The following is a 17356-nucleotide window of genomic DNA, read 5'->3' as shown; positions in this document are numbered from 1 at the left end:
CTAAAGTGATAATTTATTTCTATTTTTAATAGGATTTGGTAATATTTCATAATTGGTAAAAATGTGAAAAGGTTCCTGCATGATAAGTTGTAATTTATTCCCATAAGATAATTTTGAAGATTAATTAAAACTATGTGTCGAATCATAATTGGAGTTGCGACAGATGAGGCGACCACAAGTAAACTGGCATCAGAGATATTTACTTCTGTGTTAGTTTTGTTGGAATTAATAGTATTTAACATTTTAAAAAATAAAAATTGAAATGAAAAGTAAGTATTTATTTAATAGTTGTGGCAAGATTTAAGGATATGTTGAGAGAAATTGCAATCTGCAATTTGATGATGCTGGCAACTTTTTCATCCAAAAAATTAGCAATTTAGAAGAACCTAACTCCGCTCAAGTTAGGATCAAAGCAGGATGCTCTTTTATTTCCCGATTGCTTCCCAATTCCCATTTGCCTATGATATTTACTTTCTATAAATAATGGATAGTTAATTTACTAGAAGAAGTCTAGCATAAATGATTGCACATACTATGTATAGGGAACTAATATACTCCGTATCAAAATGGTTATAAACCCATAATTATCTTATTAACTATTATGTAAATTTAACAAAAGCAAAAAAAATTAAAAATAAAAAATTAGCCGCCGACCTTTATATTCTAAGAAGCAAAAGGGTAATTGAAAAATCTATCTAAAGATCTTTTTTCCAAAAGCTAAATCAAATGTGTAAAATTTTGTTTTTTAAAATTATTTAGTAGCTATGTAGCTATGTTTCAAAAAAAAAAATTTTAGAGTTAGAATATCTCTATTCTACCAAACACTTTTAAAAAAGTAAGTATGATAACTCTTTAAAGGCACTAGCATCCCCCTGCTTCCATTACATTTGCAAGTAGCATCCTTTTCAGAGCATAACCTAGAGTTATTCACAGCACAATGGCTTATTAATTACACAACAGTTTTATGAATTTTCGGATACAAGATACATGTGGGGTCAAGATCTAATAAACGTAGCAGAGGGTTCGAGTTTTCTCCATACTCCCGTATCTCTTTGTTCATCAATTATATATATATATATATATATATATATATATATATTTTTCCTACTTTTTATTCAATATATGTTGACTATATATATCTGAAATGATGTACAAAATAGCAATATAAATTGAGGCTACCAGTAATACAAAGGACTCTACTACCCTTGGTTACTTATTTTATGCACCTGCATATAATAAAGTTCTGGAAACTAATGATACTTCAGACGACAGGTTATGCGCCCTGGTACGACACACCACGGCGCTACCACCGCGCTACCACCGCACTATCACAGCACAACCACAGCACTACCACAGCACACTCCGCTCAGACAAGGCACCTGCAAAGACACGTTTGCAGGTCTCATCCCATATCATTAAATTTTGCCCATATTAGAACACGCCACTGCAAAGGGCAATGGAAATACGAAGTACAGACACTATTTCGATCTAGTCATTGGCAGGACCATCCAGAAAGACCTGCACCCTTGAACAAGCCAGCTGGAATTATCTTGAATTATCTGGAATACTCCTCTAGGACATTTTGCGTCTGCACAGGCACCCTGCCACAAAGACTCCACCCTGACACCACACAGACACCACACAGACACCACTGCACCCGCACACCACACATTCCGGGTGCACGGGCGGCGCCAAATAGCCTCCGCACAACACCCCCTGCACCGTTTCTTTTTGCGCGCCCTTTTGCCCTTTGCGTGCTGCATTCCGTTCTGCGCAGTTTCCTCTTCCGTGTGTGTCCTGTTGCCTGCGACAGTTTCTCCGCGATCCTGCGATCCTGCGATCGCTGCAATCCTGCTCCGTCGTCTTGGTCGTCTTGGTCGTCTGCGCCGTCTTCTTGTCCCTCTGCGATCCGCACAGACGCGGGCGCAGCAGCAGATCTCCCGCCAGATCCTCCAGCCGAGATGAGAAACCAAACACAGGGAGGACGATTGCATTGCATAGACGATTGCATTGCATTGCATTGCATCTGCATTTGCATTGCATTTGCAACGATACAAGCAAGCATGCTTGCGCATTCACGCGTCGCATCGATCAGCTATATAAGAGCAACTGTGTTTGTGTTTTTGTGCATCTCGGCACTCGTAATCATAGTTATTCTCGCTCTTTTTTTGTTCTGTTTCGTTCCCCCCCCCACACGTGCTAATACCCCCCCTCCCCTACCCTCGTCTTTCCCACACGCTATGCAATCCTCTCTTTTGCTCTTAGCTGCCTCTGCCATCGCTACTGCTTCTGCTCAACAAGTCGTCATCCAAGGTGAAGTCTGTGTCGAAGACGGTGTCACCACCTCTGTCCTATCCACTGTCGGTGGCTCAGCCACCACTATCGTCCAAGGTACTCGTACTTCCAGTGTCGTTCCAAACTACCCAACCCAACCTGTCGCTGACTTGTCCTCTTGGGAACAAGAAGTCTTGTCCGAATCCAACAAGAAGCGTGCCTTGCATGCCGACACCCCAGCTTTGTCCTGGGCTCCAGAATTAGCCGCTTACGCCCAAGCCTTCGCCGACCAATACGTTTGTGGTAGTGCTTTGTCCCACTCTTCCGGTGAATGGGGGGAAAACATCGCCTTGGGTTACTCCCCAACCGGCTCTGTCGACGCTTGGTACAACGAAATCAACGACTACGATTTCCAAGACCCAGCTTTCGCTCCAAACACCGGCCACTTCACCCAATTGGTCTGGAAGGCCACCACCCAAGTCGGGTGTGGTAGAAAGGACTGTGGTGACTACTACAAGAACTACATCGTCTGTGAATACAGTGCTCCAGGTAACTTTGACGGTGAATTTGCTGACAACGTCAAGGCTTTGATCTGAGCGACCGAAACATATCTATCCTTCTTATACTCTTTATATAACTATTACTACTGCTACTACTACTACTATACTACTACTAGTACTACCACTACTACCACCCTCTATACAAACTATTTACCCTTAACAAAATTCATAGCAATCGTCTTATTCGTCTCGTACACACTAGACACCTTGTTGTGGTATTTCACCATGTAGATCATATCCGCAATCTCTATCATGTCGCTTCGGAACGTCGTCAGAATAAATTGCGTCCCGTTTTGTGAAAGACGCTTGATCACTTGACTCACACTCTTCCGATACTCCTTATCCAACGCAGCATCGATCTCATCAAACAGATAAAACGGCGCAGGGTCCACCTGTTGGATCGCAAGGATCAACGCAATCGCACACACCGTCTTTTGCCCCCCACTCAACTGTTCGATTTGCAATTGTTCGTCGTTCTTGCTATTGAACGACACTTGGATCGAAACCCCACTATATTCTTGTCCTTGACGACCAATCACCAACTCACCCGTGCCTCGTGGAACCAACTGTTCAAAGATATCACTGAAATTCTCAGACACTTGGTTAAACGTTCTTTCCACAGCATTCACTTTTTGTTCTTTCAAATTATCAATCAATTCTTTGATACTCTCTTCACTTTCCTCCAACTCATGGCTACGACCCATCAATTCCTCTCTTTTGCCATGGAATTTCTTGAAATTCTCCAACGCACGTTTATTCACATTACTAAATTCCTTCATTTGATCATTACAATCATTCAATTGTTCCACAAGTTCTTCACTCTGGATATCCGTATATTTCGTCAGAGCATCTTCACTGATTAACCCAACTTCTCGAATTTGTGTCTCCACTTCAACTTTACGTTTATTCAACGTACTCCTTTTGATCATGATTTTCTCCACATCTTGCTTGTATTTCTCCAACGTCTCCACTAATAACATCTGTTGTGAATTGGCCTTGTTCAACACTTCATTCTCTTTACCCTTGCGTTCTTTCAATTCTTTCAAATCCTTGTACATCTTGTCGATATCATTTTCAATTGTTTCCATGGCTTTGGTTTCATCCATCTCTTGATATTGCAAATTTTTCAATTCTTCTTCCATCCCTTCATTATCACATTGTAAGATTTTCAATTCCACTTCATCTCGTTGACGAATTAATTTCGATTCTAATTCAGCTTTCAATTCATCCATTTGAATTTGTAATGCCATTAACGATTCATTTTGTTGTAACATCTTTTCCTCTTTGGATTTCAATTGTAAACTAATATCACGCAACTCATCATCGCCATCACCCAACTCACCATCATTGCCATTCACAAATTCTTTATTCATTTCCAATTCATATTCTTTCAATTTCGCCTCATTCAACAAAACATTCTTCTCCATTTGTTCTCGTTTATTCTTAACATTCACCATTGTCTCTTCTAAATTATACAATTGAGTCTTGGATTGGTTCAATTTCAATCTCCCATCTTCATTCTTAATCATAACACGTTCTCTCTTACCACTCACTTCTCTAATCTCAGCATTGATCTTATCAATCTCATCATCTATTTGAGAAATCTCATCTTTTATTTGGGCAAGTTCTTTCATCGTATTCTTATAAACATTTCTACTACGTTGTAATTCTTTTAAATTATCCAATCGACTACGTCTATTGATATTAAAATAACCACCACTAACTACACCTTTCGAATCTATTCTATCACCATCCAATGTAATGGCTTGTAATTTGAATTCTTTACATAATCGGTTCCCCAATTGTAAATCTTTCACTACAATGGTTTTACCAAATACATTTCGAATCACTTTTTCAAATTTTTTATCATATTTAATTTTTTTAATTAATGCAGTACAATTAGATTCTTCATTGGATGGATAATTTATATTCACCCCATTTTCAATTCGATTCAATGGAATAAATGTAACTCTACCATTTTGCATTCGAATTAATTCATTCATAATTTGACTCGCAGTTTCATCTGTATCCACAATAATATTAAATAATGAATTTCCAGCAATAATCTCAACACATCTTTTATATTTTTCAGATACTTTAATTAATTCTCCCAATGTACCATATATACTTGTCTCTGGGATATTTAATTTATTAACAATTTCTTTAACATTACTTATACCTTGAGATAAACTATAATCAATGTTTTCATTAATTGATCTTTCAATTCGATTAATTGAATCAAGATTAGTTTCTAATACTGTATCCAATTTATTTTCTTCTCTCCATAATTCTTTCCTCTTATCAATTTCCTTGGTATACATTTCATTCAAATCTTTTATTTCATGTTCAATCTCATCAATGGTGATTGTCGATTCATTAATACTTGTATTTAAATCTTGGATTTTTTGATTGATTTCATCAAATTCTCTTGTCAAATCCATTTCTTCATCCTCTAAGCCCTTACATGTATTATTTAATGTGGTTAAATTCAAATTCAAATTGTTAATTTCTTCTTGAATCCATTCATTTCGTTCTTCAATATTGGCAAATTGTGAATATTTATTATTTTTAATAATTAAAATTTTTTCTTGATCTTTTAATTTATTAATTTCAAATTTTAAATCTTGATTAACATTGTTCAATTCTTCATATTGAGGTTTAATCTCATTCAATTCTAATTGTTTTTCATTAATCAATTCATCTAATAATTTTAAATTTTGATTATTAATTTTTAATTGACTTTTATTTGTTTTAATTTTATTTTCAAATTCTTTAATTTTAATTTGATAATTAGTAATTTTTTGTGAAATTGCATCCTTTGTATTATTCAATTCTTCAAATTCACTTTGATTTTTAATCTTTAATTCATCTTCAATATGATTTAATTTCATTTTCAATTGTTCAATAATTAATTCTCTTTTATCTAATTCTTGCAAATATTTTTCACTTGATATTAAAATAGAATTATATTCAATATCTAATTTTTCAATTTGGTTTATAATATCATTCAATTCTCGATCATAAAGATTGAATTGTATAACTTTTTTATTTTTCTCCAAATTATTATATTTCTCCAATTCAATTTTCTCTTGTTCCATCTCATTCAATTTATTTTCCAATTCTTTCATCTCTTTATTAATTTGAAATCTTTTTTGTTCTGTTTCATCCATCTTTAATAATGATGCTTGAAGTTTATTTTCAAATGATTTAGCACCAACAACTTCCTCTAATAATAATAATCTTTCTTTATCCTTGGCATTAGTCAAGGCAATTATTTTACCTTGAGGTACAATGTTATATGGATTACTCATGGAAAATCCAACGCTTTCCAACATTCGAATCATATCTCCTCTAGTAATATTTCTATCATTAATTTGATAATCATCTTTTTTCAACCCAATGGTTCTTCTTATAGATACTTCATTGTTAGGTTTAGGTTTAACTCCAGTAGGTAATGACATTTGTTCATCATTATTATCAAAGATAACTTCGACTGATGCGCTCATTATTGATCCCGTACCTTGATGAATTAAACCTTGTCTTTCATCTCTTTTCAAATTAATATATGAATCCGATAATACAAACCTTAGAGCAGAGAAAAGATTGGATTTACCTGACCCATTCTTACCAATAATAACATTATCATGAGGTGATAAATTATCTATAACTGTTTCATTTCTATAGGTTTTAAATCCTTTTATGGTAATTTTTTAATGTACATATTTGCTTATTAAATTTGTTTGTTTTGATTAAATACAATTTGTTTTTTAAAAAAAATAAATAAAAAACTATAAAATTGAATCAATAGAATTTGATATATATTATATGATGTTTTAAAGTAACAACTATGTAAATCTTTACAACATTGTTAAAAATTGTACTGATCTTCTTTAAAAATAAAAAAAAAATACGCGTCAAGTTTTCGCGTAAGAGTGGAGTTATTTAATTTTATTTTATTTTAAAAAAAATATAAAATAAAATAAAATAAAATCAATTAAAATAGATTATTTTAATCCATGTTGGGTTATATCAAAATCATCGAGTGTATTTGTAGAATATTAGCTTGTTATTGAATTAATAAAGAGAGTACGAACAAGAATATTATAAATTGAAATATATCAATAGAATGAAGGAATGGAGGTATAGCTATCTATATATATATGGCATAAACATTGATGGAATATATTTGGGAAAAGTAAAAAAAAAAAAATAAATAAATAAATAATAGTTATGAGGGTAGGAGTAATATTACAAGCAACGGTATTTGAGTAGCATTTTATTTATTTATGTTTGTTTGTTTTTTTTTGTTTGTTTTTTTTTGTTTTTTTTTTAATTTTCAGGAAAGGCATAATAATAATCAATGCTGAGGATTTGCCCATTGTAAAACAGAGATTGCTCCTGACACTACAACAATACTAACAGGTAAACTTAAAACAACGTACCCCCAAAATAAAATAGTTGCCATTTCAGCTTCAAAAAATTCATTTAATTGCGTAATTTGTGTTAATTGAATAGCAGGTGGAGAAACTGTCAATAAAAATCCAACTACTAAGAAAATTGGATCATCTAAAATACTTGTATTAATATATTTTACTAATAATGTAATGATTGGTAATAAAAAAATTGAAGGTAAGATCATTCTACCAACAATAGAACCAAAAACTAATTTATTATGATTCTGTGAACGTCTTATAACATAATTATCGTCAGTGATATCATTTTCTCCTTTGGGAGGAGATGGGTAAAGATTTGATCCCAAAACAATTAATATTAAAGGGATCGACACTGAACCTAATTGATCGACAGCCTCAGCAAGAGTATTATTAATAAATCCATCTTCTATAAATAATTCTCTTTGTATCGGCGTCACAGATGCAACAAATACAGATATAATCATTGAGTATAAAGGAGGATTCAATTGTTGACGTAATCTACTGATAAATTTTTGCCACTTAGATTCTTGAATAACTTGTTGATCAGATGATAATTGAACAGGATTCTGTGGTAAATCTTGTGGTTCTTCTTCACCGTAATATTCCACAGATAATGATTCCTGTGGATCTTCTACTCTTTGAATTGTGGAAATAAAGTTAGATTTCCTACTTCCTCTTGAAGTAGAAGTTGGCAAATTTTGTTCTTCTAATTGAGATTGTGATAAAATGGATGGATGTCTATTTGGATTAATACCATCAGTCCATCTTAATAAAGTATTATAGCCCCAACTCCAACGTAACATTTGACCAAATTGTTGGAAAATTAATAAATATAATAAACCTCTTGAAGCAACATTATCTCTTGTATCATCTTGGATTTGATCCCAAGTTAAATCAGGTAATGTATAGGCTAATGAAACGGTTAAAGAAACAGGCAATGAGTTACTATTACCAAAGATTGAATTACCAATAATAAAATTTGATTCATTTTTATTTAATCTCAAAAACTTAGCAACTATACTTCCTGAAAAATATGAAATAAATGTTGTTAAAATGAAGAATAAAGGAATGATGGATATTTCAATAGCTTTGGCAACAGACAACGATCTTGCCAATTTGCTGAAGATCAGACATGGAGTAAATAGATCTACGTTTAATTTTGAGACTACTTTTTGAGCACTCTTTGGAAGTAGCCCAGAATAAGCACTCCAGAAACCTGCAAATGAGATTATAATAACTTGCAATACAGATTGAAATACCAAATACGCGATCGTCAAAAAAGAAAACTGTTCCATCAGCTTAGTTTAATATTATTTATCAGATTTTTTTTCTTTTTAAATTACAAAGAGAGAACCAAGAATTTATCTACTTATCCACGTTTATATCCATGTTTGTGTTTATATATATATTACAGGTTGCTTACAAACAATTTCTAAACCTCGGAATATCAAAGCCTCACGTCAATTTCCAGATCTTGTAATCTCATCCATGCGTCTTTTATCTTTAATTGTCCACAGTAAACGTGCTTTGACGAATTAGGGCCAATCTATTCTCAAATCGTATTTTTAAAGGGTACCTAATTGTTGGGAAAAATTAGGAAAACCAAACTACCTAAGTAGAATGCAAAATTGAAAAACTTTTGGGAAAACGTCATTTTGCAGGAAACTACTATAAGGAAAGATTAAATTATGAAAATAGAAAATTATGGGATATAAATTTGACATCCTACTTCTTAAGAACTATATCGAGAAATATTCCTCCTCAAGAGGCTCCACAATCTTGAGACAGGCACTGAATGTGTCGATTTTGATTGGTGTCACTTAAAAAGTCTAAGAATTTCAAGATATGGGACGTTCAATATACACTATGTAGAACCAGAAAATGTTAAAGAACTTATCTTACTGTATTACCGTAGATATCTTTATTAAAGTCAAATTTATAACGGCCTTTTCAATTGAAGCTTCTTTAAATGTATAGGTGTTATTTTTTTAAATTCGGAGTTTCAATATGAGAATTGAATAGTTTCAACCTACTGAATGAAAGTTTTAATATTCATTGGTGGAAAAAAAAATAATATATATCAAGGAATTAACAAACATTATTACATACAATATTAAAGTAAATTCACTTAGCGATAAATAATCACGGTAATAAGTATTAGTTAGTGACAATCATGTTATTGGCTCATTTCTACTATTGTAAATGGTGGTTTTTCCTATTACAATTATTGATGGTAGGAATTCCTATTAGGGGTACTTTTGCCATGGAAACTTCTTCTACTTCGAGCCACTCTATTCCTGGTTGTAATTGGGATGAATTAGAAAGCTTAGGTAAACAGTTACAAATTTCTGCTAAATCTTTATCTCAATTTGATAAGTTGATTAATAAGGTCAATTCATGTTCTATAGAAAATGACAATGAACAAGATATTACACGTAGTAGAAGGAAGAAATACTTATTGAATCAATTATATTACAAATCAGCATTGATCCATCTGTCTCAAGGCCATGATAAAAGAGCACTTGATGCCTTAGAATCTACTGTAGATAATCAAGAAAAGCACGGTGATATTAATGATACATATGGTCATTTGGCATACAATAGATTACAGAAATTATACCGTCAATTAGGGTTATGGGAAATGATCATTGATGATGTTGATCCACATATACAAAGCTTTAAAATTTTAAATGCCACTCTATTCAATGAGATTGAAAAAAAGTATCACGATAAGGATGAAAATTTTATAAATTCATATTTAAATCAACAAACTTATGACAAATATATCGATTTAATAAGTCAGCTATTAAAGATTGCACCTTATGATCATACTATTTTAAAACTTAAAGTTAATATCCAATTGAATTACCTTTTGAGTCAAGGAGAAAATATAAATAATCTTCGATTAGCTAATTCTATTATTAATTCTGTTAAGTTAATACTGGATAAACATGGCTGGAGGTTAGACCTAGACACTAGATTATTTTATAGTTATCAAATTTCAGTAATTCAAACTTTTATCTTAAACATTGAACCAACTCAATTAAGAAGTTGTTTAGCATTAGATAACCAATATGAACCATGTAAAAGGCTTGCATTTTTCCATTCTAAATTATTGAAGATTAATCCAGCACGTAGTTTAATAAATTCCAAAGATGAGTTTTTAAAGATGCAGCGTTCATCATCAAATAATAAATATACTTCATCAAAAAAGGAAAAAGATTGGCAAAGAGTGTTGACATTTTATGTTAGTGATAAGGATCCATTTTTTGAAATTCAAGATCCCCAATATATCTTTACAAATAATTATGATTTAATCCAGGCCTTGACGGATCAATTTATTAATTCGATTTTAAAATTATCAAATACCAATCAATTATTATTTACTGTCAATATATCCACCGATTTTATTATTTTCATAGATACTTTAATTTGTCAATCAATCTTTGAAATCAATTATAACTCAAAATTAAATTCAAAAGAGAAAAAAAAATTAACAAAACTTAATTTAAATCATTATTCTACAAAATATTGCTCGAAAGCAATTAAAAACTTTCTTGATGATGAGTTAAAATTCCAAGAATTGACAGACTATAATAATATTTTGACACAGGCTGTATTGCCAGAAGATATAATGGATCGTTTATTAGATAATTATCCTCAATTATGTTTTTATTTTATTCAGACAGTTTTAAAGAAGAATAAAATTATTAATAAAAATAATAAATTAAAATCAAGGGAATTATATTCGAAGGTGGATAAATATTTTAAGGATAGGGAACTGTATAAATCACAAAATAAAGTCGTTAGTAAGCTTTCAGAAATAATCTTAGATATTAATAATAAATACAATCAAGAGCAAACCAACAGGCGTCAACAACAACAACAGCAGCAGCAGCAGCAGCAGCAGCGACAACATTTCTTCAATCAACAACAACGAGCCCAACCACCTCCTCCAGCAAATGCCGATATGGCAAATAAGGATTATTATAAGATTCTTGGAGTTAAAAAAAATTCACAATTAAAAGAAATTAGAAAGTCCTATTTAAGTTTAACTAAAAAATATCATCCAGATAAGCAAGGTCAATTATCTGAAGAAGAACAAGAGCGTAATCATAAAAAGATGGAGCAGATTAATGAAGCGTATGAATGTTTAAGTGATGAGTCAAAAAGAAAAGAATATGACCTTTCGAGAGGTAGTGATAATAGGGCTCCAAATTTTGGAAATCAAAGACAACAACAACGTTATCAAAATAACATGTTCAGAGAACAAAATCGATTCGGCCGTAATTTTCACTTTAATTTTAATTTTGGAAGGTAATTTTGTTTAGAACAATTTTCATTAGATAATATTTCATATAATAGTTTTAATTTTTTGTAATGGAACAATATTTAAAAAATACACAGTTTTTATATAAAAATGTTATAAACGAACAGATAATTGAGTAAATTATCTAGATACTGGAAAAATAATGTTCTGTACTGAAAATAATTTAATAAGGTTAAAAAATAAATAGGAAAGAGCAGAAAAATATTTTTAGAAAAGGAAAACAAATGATTAAATAACTAAAGCATTACCTTGATATTTGAATAATGGAGTTGTTTTCAAGGCGGAGATAGAGGCAGTTTCATTCTTAGATTCTCTTTCTGGGAATCCTTTGAGTGATTTAGCGTAAGTAGCAACTGAATGGGCAATTAATTGGGTATTTGTTAAGAATGCCTCCCAGTTTAGATTTGATACATCATCACATAATAAATGGTAGCATTTATCTAGAACACCACCATTGAATACATTATCCTTTTCAGCACCAGCAGCAATACCACCAGCTGGGATACCGTTTTCAATGAAACCAACATAGTCAGATCTACCGTCAAATGGGATTAAAGTATAATTTAGACCTCTTTGTTTATAGAAATCAATGTATAAATCTCTTAATTCTTCAGAGCCTTTTGGATTATCAATATTATTAGCATCATAAATTTCATTTTCATAATTTGGAGAGGCCATCATGTCATAATCCATGAAAAGTCTAATTTTTTTATTTTCCTTTTCAGATAAATGGTAAGCATAATAATTGGAACCCAATAAACCTTCTTCTTCAGCAGACCACCAAGCAAAACGAACCTTATTGTTAATCTTGAAATGAGTTGATTGTTTAGCAACGGTCAATAAAGAAATAGTACCAGAACCATCATCATTAATGCCTGGGCCTTCTTCAACAGAATCAGAATGAGCACCTAAAGCAACAATGTTGTTTCCATCACCATGTCTTGTTTCAGCAATAATGTTTTTAGTTTTAATATTTTCAACGTAAGAATCCATAGCGAAATATAAGGAGTAATCGGGATCAGCATAAATGTTATCAATAAATGTTCTACCTAATTCAAATGGAACACCAATGGTAGCGACAGTATTCTTATTTGGTTTTCCTAAAGTAGCATGTAAGCCATCAGTGGCGTTTGGGTCATTGTCATAAATAACAGCGGCATGGAAGCCAAACTTACCTGCTAATTTACTCTTGTCACCAAATGGGCATAAACCTCTTTCAATTAATGCAATTTGCTTAACTCCAGAGTTAGAAGGTGGTTCTACAGCTTCAAAATCAGCTTCACTACAACCTAGATTTGGAATTTCCACTAGTTTTCCAACAAATGGTTTAACGGGAGGAGATAGGGAAAAGCCTGAAATATTTGGAAAGTTTTCGCCAGATTTGGATTCAGATAAATTAAAAGAATTTATCCTGCCACTCAAGGCTTTGAAAGTTTGTAATGAAACATCGTAGTAATCTCTCATATCTTCGAACTGTTCTAAGATAAAACGGATTGTATCCCAATGACCCGGTGAACCTATAACACGAGTAGGATGTCCATATTTTTTTTCAGAATGGGTTGCGATATCATATAACTCCCAAGCAGTTGAATTCAAATCCTCTAATTCAATCTTGCTCTGTAGTTTTTCAGAGTCAACCATTGGTTTTAACCAATAAGGAATATGTGGTTTAAAAGCTGCTAAGAAGTCGCCATCATTAGAATGATGAGTATATTGTCTACCAAAATCAATAGCATCAGGGATATTTTCTTCGATTGGTAAATTAAAAGCTTCTTGGGCAATTTCTGGTAGGATACCTGCAGAGCCTAGAGAGGCTATAATGGATGTTAAAGTTAAAGTGGTGATGAACTTACGTGTCATTTTTGTAGTGTTGGTATCAATATGTCACTTCAATTGAGAAGAATATTTCGAGCAGGATATATAATATTTTTGAATAAAAATATCTTCTTGTAATGAAAAAATAAAAATCAGTATTTTATTGTTGTTGACTCTTTGTTAAGGGTAAACTTCGAAAATAAGGGATATATATATTTTGGTGAAAATCTGAAAATTACTATTTTGGTACAATAATCGATAAGATTTTCCTGAGATTTTCAGCCAATAATATTTTCGAATTCTTTTACTATATCTAATAAAAATAAATAAAATGATAATCTATTCAAAATCAAGAATTCCGTTTTAATAATATGTCTCAAATTTTACCATTTTTTATACTCCAGTATTTTTTTTTTACCTTCGGAATTCTTCTTCCATAAGGTAAAAATTATTCACGTGAAGGGTAATTAATAATAAGAATTACATGGTTTAGAATTCAAATTTGGAAGCATACTTGAGTACAACACTCAACATTACCTTTATACTTTCGTCATTGATATTCACTTTATTATTATTTTTAAATTTTTCTCGACAACATATCAATTACAATTTTTTAGTATTTATTTAATTTTCAATAAAATTTAAAAAACATCAAATGAATAATTCTCGTTAAAAACATAAACAACTAGTTATTAAAGCAGGAAAAAATGGGACATAATGAAATATTTCAACACTAAAGTGTATAGTCCCTCTGTCAAGAATTAAATATAAACACTTCTATAATAGTAAGAATGGTATGTGACCAGCCGTCGAACTGTTCAAAATATTGTTACTCATAGTTAAAATCTTAGTTAAGTAATCTGTTTAAATAATTTTTATATTATTAGTATAGAAAAATCTCCTTACTTCTTTCGAAAGGGAATATATAATATATACAGGATATACAATGAAAAGTTATAAACTTTTGGGATCTTTTCGTGGTAATATATACTCCAAAAAATGAACAGATTCACCATTAACGAATTGATGGTCTGATATTAAAATTGAATCTATCACATCCTAATACCTTATTAATATCACTACTTGGGTATTTTTAGTGGTGAGGCCACGTATGCTTAATGCATGCTGGATTATTTATTATATTAAGTTGTTATTAGTTGTTGTAAAAAGCCACATATATGACTAAATTTATGCTTTATTAGCTATTAACACAAAACTATAACTATGACACATAATGCCACAGCTCTGACAGTATGATATTTTTTATACTATCTTCATAGTATGGATGCATTTTTAAATAAACGTTTATATAGTTATATACCAGGTAGAATTTCAATACCCTTTAGAATAGAGTGATACAGTTTGTAAGCTTCGACACTAAATGCCAAATTTGTAAATCTAAAGATGTAAATCCAGTATCTATCTATTTTAAAAATATTAAATTTTTTGCCTTTGTGCCATTCATTCTTCAATAGAATTTCCGAAACTTGTAAAATTTTTCTGTCGGCTAAATTTTCTCAAAAAAAATTTCTCAAAAAAATTTTTCAACAAATTATTAAGGAACCATCAAAATTTTCCAAAATTGATCTGACTCATAACCTGAATCTAGTAAACTTTAATATAAAATAATTTTTTTGTTGTCACATTTCCATTTTTGCCGGAATATATACATAGAACATCAAGGTGTAGATAATATATATAGTTTTATATCCTTTATTAGAGACTTAGTATTGGGTGCTTTATTAATGCTCTTGATATTTGTTCTGCATATACGTATTCAATTGATTATTAGTATTCACCAGAAGGTTATTTCAATTCATTGAGACTTGAATCTTAATTCTCTACCAATTAACTTGATGATATTAGAAATAAAGTTAGTAACACAGTCATCACAATTAGAAATATACACATAATACAATATCAATTACTTGACGTCCCTACCAATACTGGCGAAAAATTATTCGAGTGAAATTAACAGACAAGTGTTATCGGTAAATATCATCAATCCACTATAAATTCCTTTAAAAAAGCCACTGATTTATAAAAACTGTGTATGTGGAAACCCCCAATCTGGAAAACTTTAACTCATGAACAGCCAAATGCTTCATATAAGAGACTTATTCTATCGGTATTAAATACTACTGCTACTAAACGTGAAGCAAAAGACTATTTAACAAAATATAAAAATGTTGGTTCTGTAACAAATTTTTGTCTTTTATTTATTCGTTCACTTTCAAACTTAAAAATTAAACAATTGAATTCATTAGCTTTAATTATTAATAAACTAAACATGCTAGGTTTGAAGCCAATTTGTATTATTCCACCTTCCAATAATATCAACCATCATTCTGAAATATTAGATGCTCTGGTAACAAGAGCTGAACTAGAACCTTTACATTTGAATGAAGCTATTAAATTTAAAATTGATGGTTCATCAAATTCAATTCTATCTGAAAGAAGAGAATTGTTTGATTCTGCGTTTTCAAACTTTGTACCAATTATCAAACCCTTTGCATATAATGAAATAACAAGTACTAGATATATGATTGGGGATTTGTATAAATTATTTGATGATGTATGCAAAGGTGACTCAATGCCCACAATTGATAAATTTTTCATTTTAAACAAAATTGGTGGGATACCATCTGATGAAAGGAAGGCAAATTCTCATGTCTTTATTAATCTATCTCAAGAGTTTCAAGCTTTAAATGCAAGTTTAATTGCACAAAATAACTATTTAAAAATAGAAAATTTAACTAATTATAAAGATTTGAATGAAAAAGCATTCCATATCCAAAAAATAGTACAAAACGTAATTTCTGAAAATAATGAAAATATTGAAAACTTAACCCTGATGAATATTGTATTATCACATTTATTGCCAAATTCCACAGGACTTATTACAACTGTAGAAGCTGCGTCAACCCAATATGACAAGACAAATCCATTGGTTTATAACTTGATCACTGACAGATCTTTGATTTCATCATCTTTACCTCGCTTTAAATCTGTTCCAAATAAAAGTAAAGTACCATCCCTATTATCGATATTAAACGAAGAAATTGAAACTGAGTTTTGGAAAGAGTCAAATGAAGAATATGAAAACTCTGATAATATTATAGATGTAAACAATATAAACTTTAATAAAAGGATAAACATTAATACAACTCATATGAAGAGTGTAGATTCTATTAGTGTAACAACAGTCTTCAAAAGAGGAATTGATATCAATTCATTTTGCTATAGAACACTGCATTCTAATAATACAATTGGTTTACCATCGTCATTTATAAATGAAAATGAAACGGATGCAAATATTGATGTGGAAGACAGAGCTATAGAAAATCGATCTACAGACAGTGATAAACTAAATTTAACAAAGCTAAAATATCTTTTAGATAACAGTTTTAATCACTCATTAGACCTAGAACATTATTTGAATCGTATTAACGGAAATATTGCTTCCATTATTGTTATTGGCGACTACGAAGGTGTTGCAATTTTAACTTATGAAGGCCCAACGGATAATAAATTTGTTTATCTTGATAAATTTGCAATCTTACCACAACTAAAAGGCTCCTTGGGTATATCTGATATAATATTTAATTTAATATTTAAACATTTTCCAGATGAAATTGTTTGGAGAAGCCGCAAGGATAATGTTGTAAATAAATGGTATTTTCAAAGATGTACAGGTGTTCTTGATCTCTCAGCAATTTTAGATGAAGGAGACCAAAAAGAAAGCAATTTTAAGTTATTCTATCATATTGACAATTCTAATTCAAACTTGCAAGATACTAAAAGAATTAAAGAATACGCCAAATATGTAAGAGATATTGAACCAAGCTGGGTTCCGGGAACTTAGCTACAACATCTTCCTGTTACATCTTAAAATTTGTAATTATTAGCATCAACTTATAGGCAATTAACGAGTATTTTATATT

At 31.2% G+C, this 17356-nt stretch overlaps 6 protein-coding genes across 6 annotated transcripts; 3 read left to right on the top strand and 3 right to left on the bottom strand.

Moving 5' to 3' along the window:
- Positions 1-1220: 1220 nt before the first annotated feature.
- Positions 1221-2870, top strand: TBLA0C02750 (CAP domain-containing protein; the record flags this gene model as incomplete). The annotated part of the gene is made up of 1 exon (XM_004179554.1): positions 1221-2870. One exon carries the CDS (start codon positions 1221-1223, stop codon positions 2868-2870), a length of 1650 nt encoding a protein of 549 aa, XP_004179602.1.
- Positions 2871-2980: 110 nt separating this feature from the next.
- Positions 2981-6340, bottom strand: SMC3 (cohesin subunit SMC3; the record flags this gene model as incomplete). The annotated part of the gene is made up of 1 exon (XM_004179553.1): positions 2981-6340. One exon carries the CDS (start codon positions 6338-6340, stop codon positions 2981-2983), a length of 3360 nt encoding a protein of 1119 aa, XP_004179601.1.
- An 851-nt stretch (positions 6341-7191) lies between these two features.
- On the bottom strand, positions 7192-8562 carry TBLA0C02730 (uncharacterized protein; the record flags this gene model as incomplete). The annotated part of the gene is made up of 1 exon (XM_004179552.1): positions 7192-8562. One exon carries the CDS (start codon positions 8560-8562, stop codon positions 7192-7194), a length of 1371 nt encoding a protein of 456 aa, XP_004179600.1.
- Positions 8563-9440: 878 nt separating this feature from the next.
- On the top strand, positions 9441-11588 carry JEM1 (Jem1p; the record flags this gene model as incomplete). The annotated part of the gene is made up of 1 exon (XM_004179551.1): positions 9441-11588. One exon carries the CDS (start codon positions 9441-9443, stop codon positions 11586-11588), a length of 2148 nt encoding a protein of 715 aa, XP_004179599.1.
- A 237-nt stretch (positions 11589-11825) lies between these two features.
- APE3 (aminopeptidase Y) lies at positions 11826-13457 on the bottom strand (the record flags this gene model as incomplete). Its single annotated transcript, XM_004179550.1, has 1 exon — positions 11826-13457. One exon carries the CDS (start codon positions 13455-13457, stop codon positions 11826-11828), a length of 1632 nt encoding a protein of 543 aa, XP_004179598.1.
- A 2008-nt stretch (positions 13458-15465) lies between these two features.
- On the top strand, positions 15466-17277 carry ARG2 (acetyl-CoA:L-glutamate N-acetyltransferase; the record flags this gene model as incomplete). Its single annotated transcript, XM_004179549.1, has 1 exon — positions 15466-17277. The coding sequence occupies one exon, from the start codon at positions 15466-15468 to the stop codon at positions 17275-17277; it is 1812 nt and encodes a 603-aa protein (XP_004179597.1).
- Between the last annotated feature and the right edge of the window lie 79 nt (positions 17278-17356).

The sequence above is a fragment of the Henningerozyma blattae genome, chromosome 3 (assembly GCF_000315915.1).
Source record: "Henningerozyma blattae CBS 6284 chromosome 3, complete genome".
NCBI lineage: Eukaryota > Fungi > Ascomycota > Saccharomycetes > Saccharomycetales > Saccharomycetaceae > Henningerozyma > Henningerozyma blattae.
The sequence above is the reverse complement of the archived record's forward strand: the minus strand, read 5'-3'. Positions and strand labels throughout refer to the sequence as shown.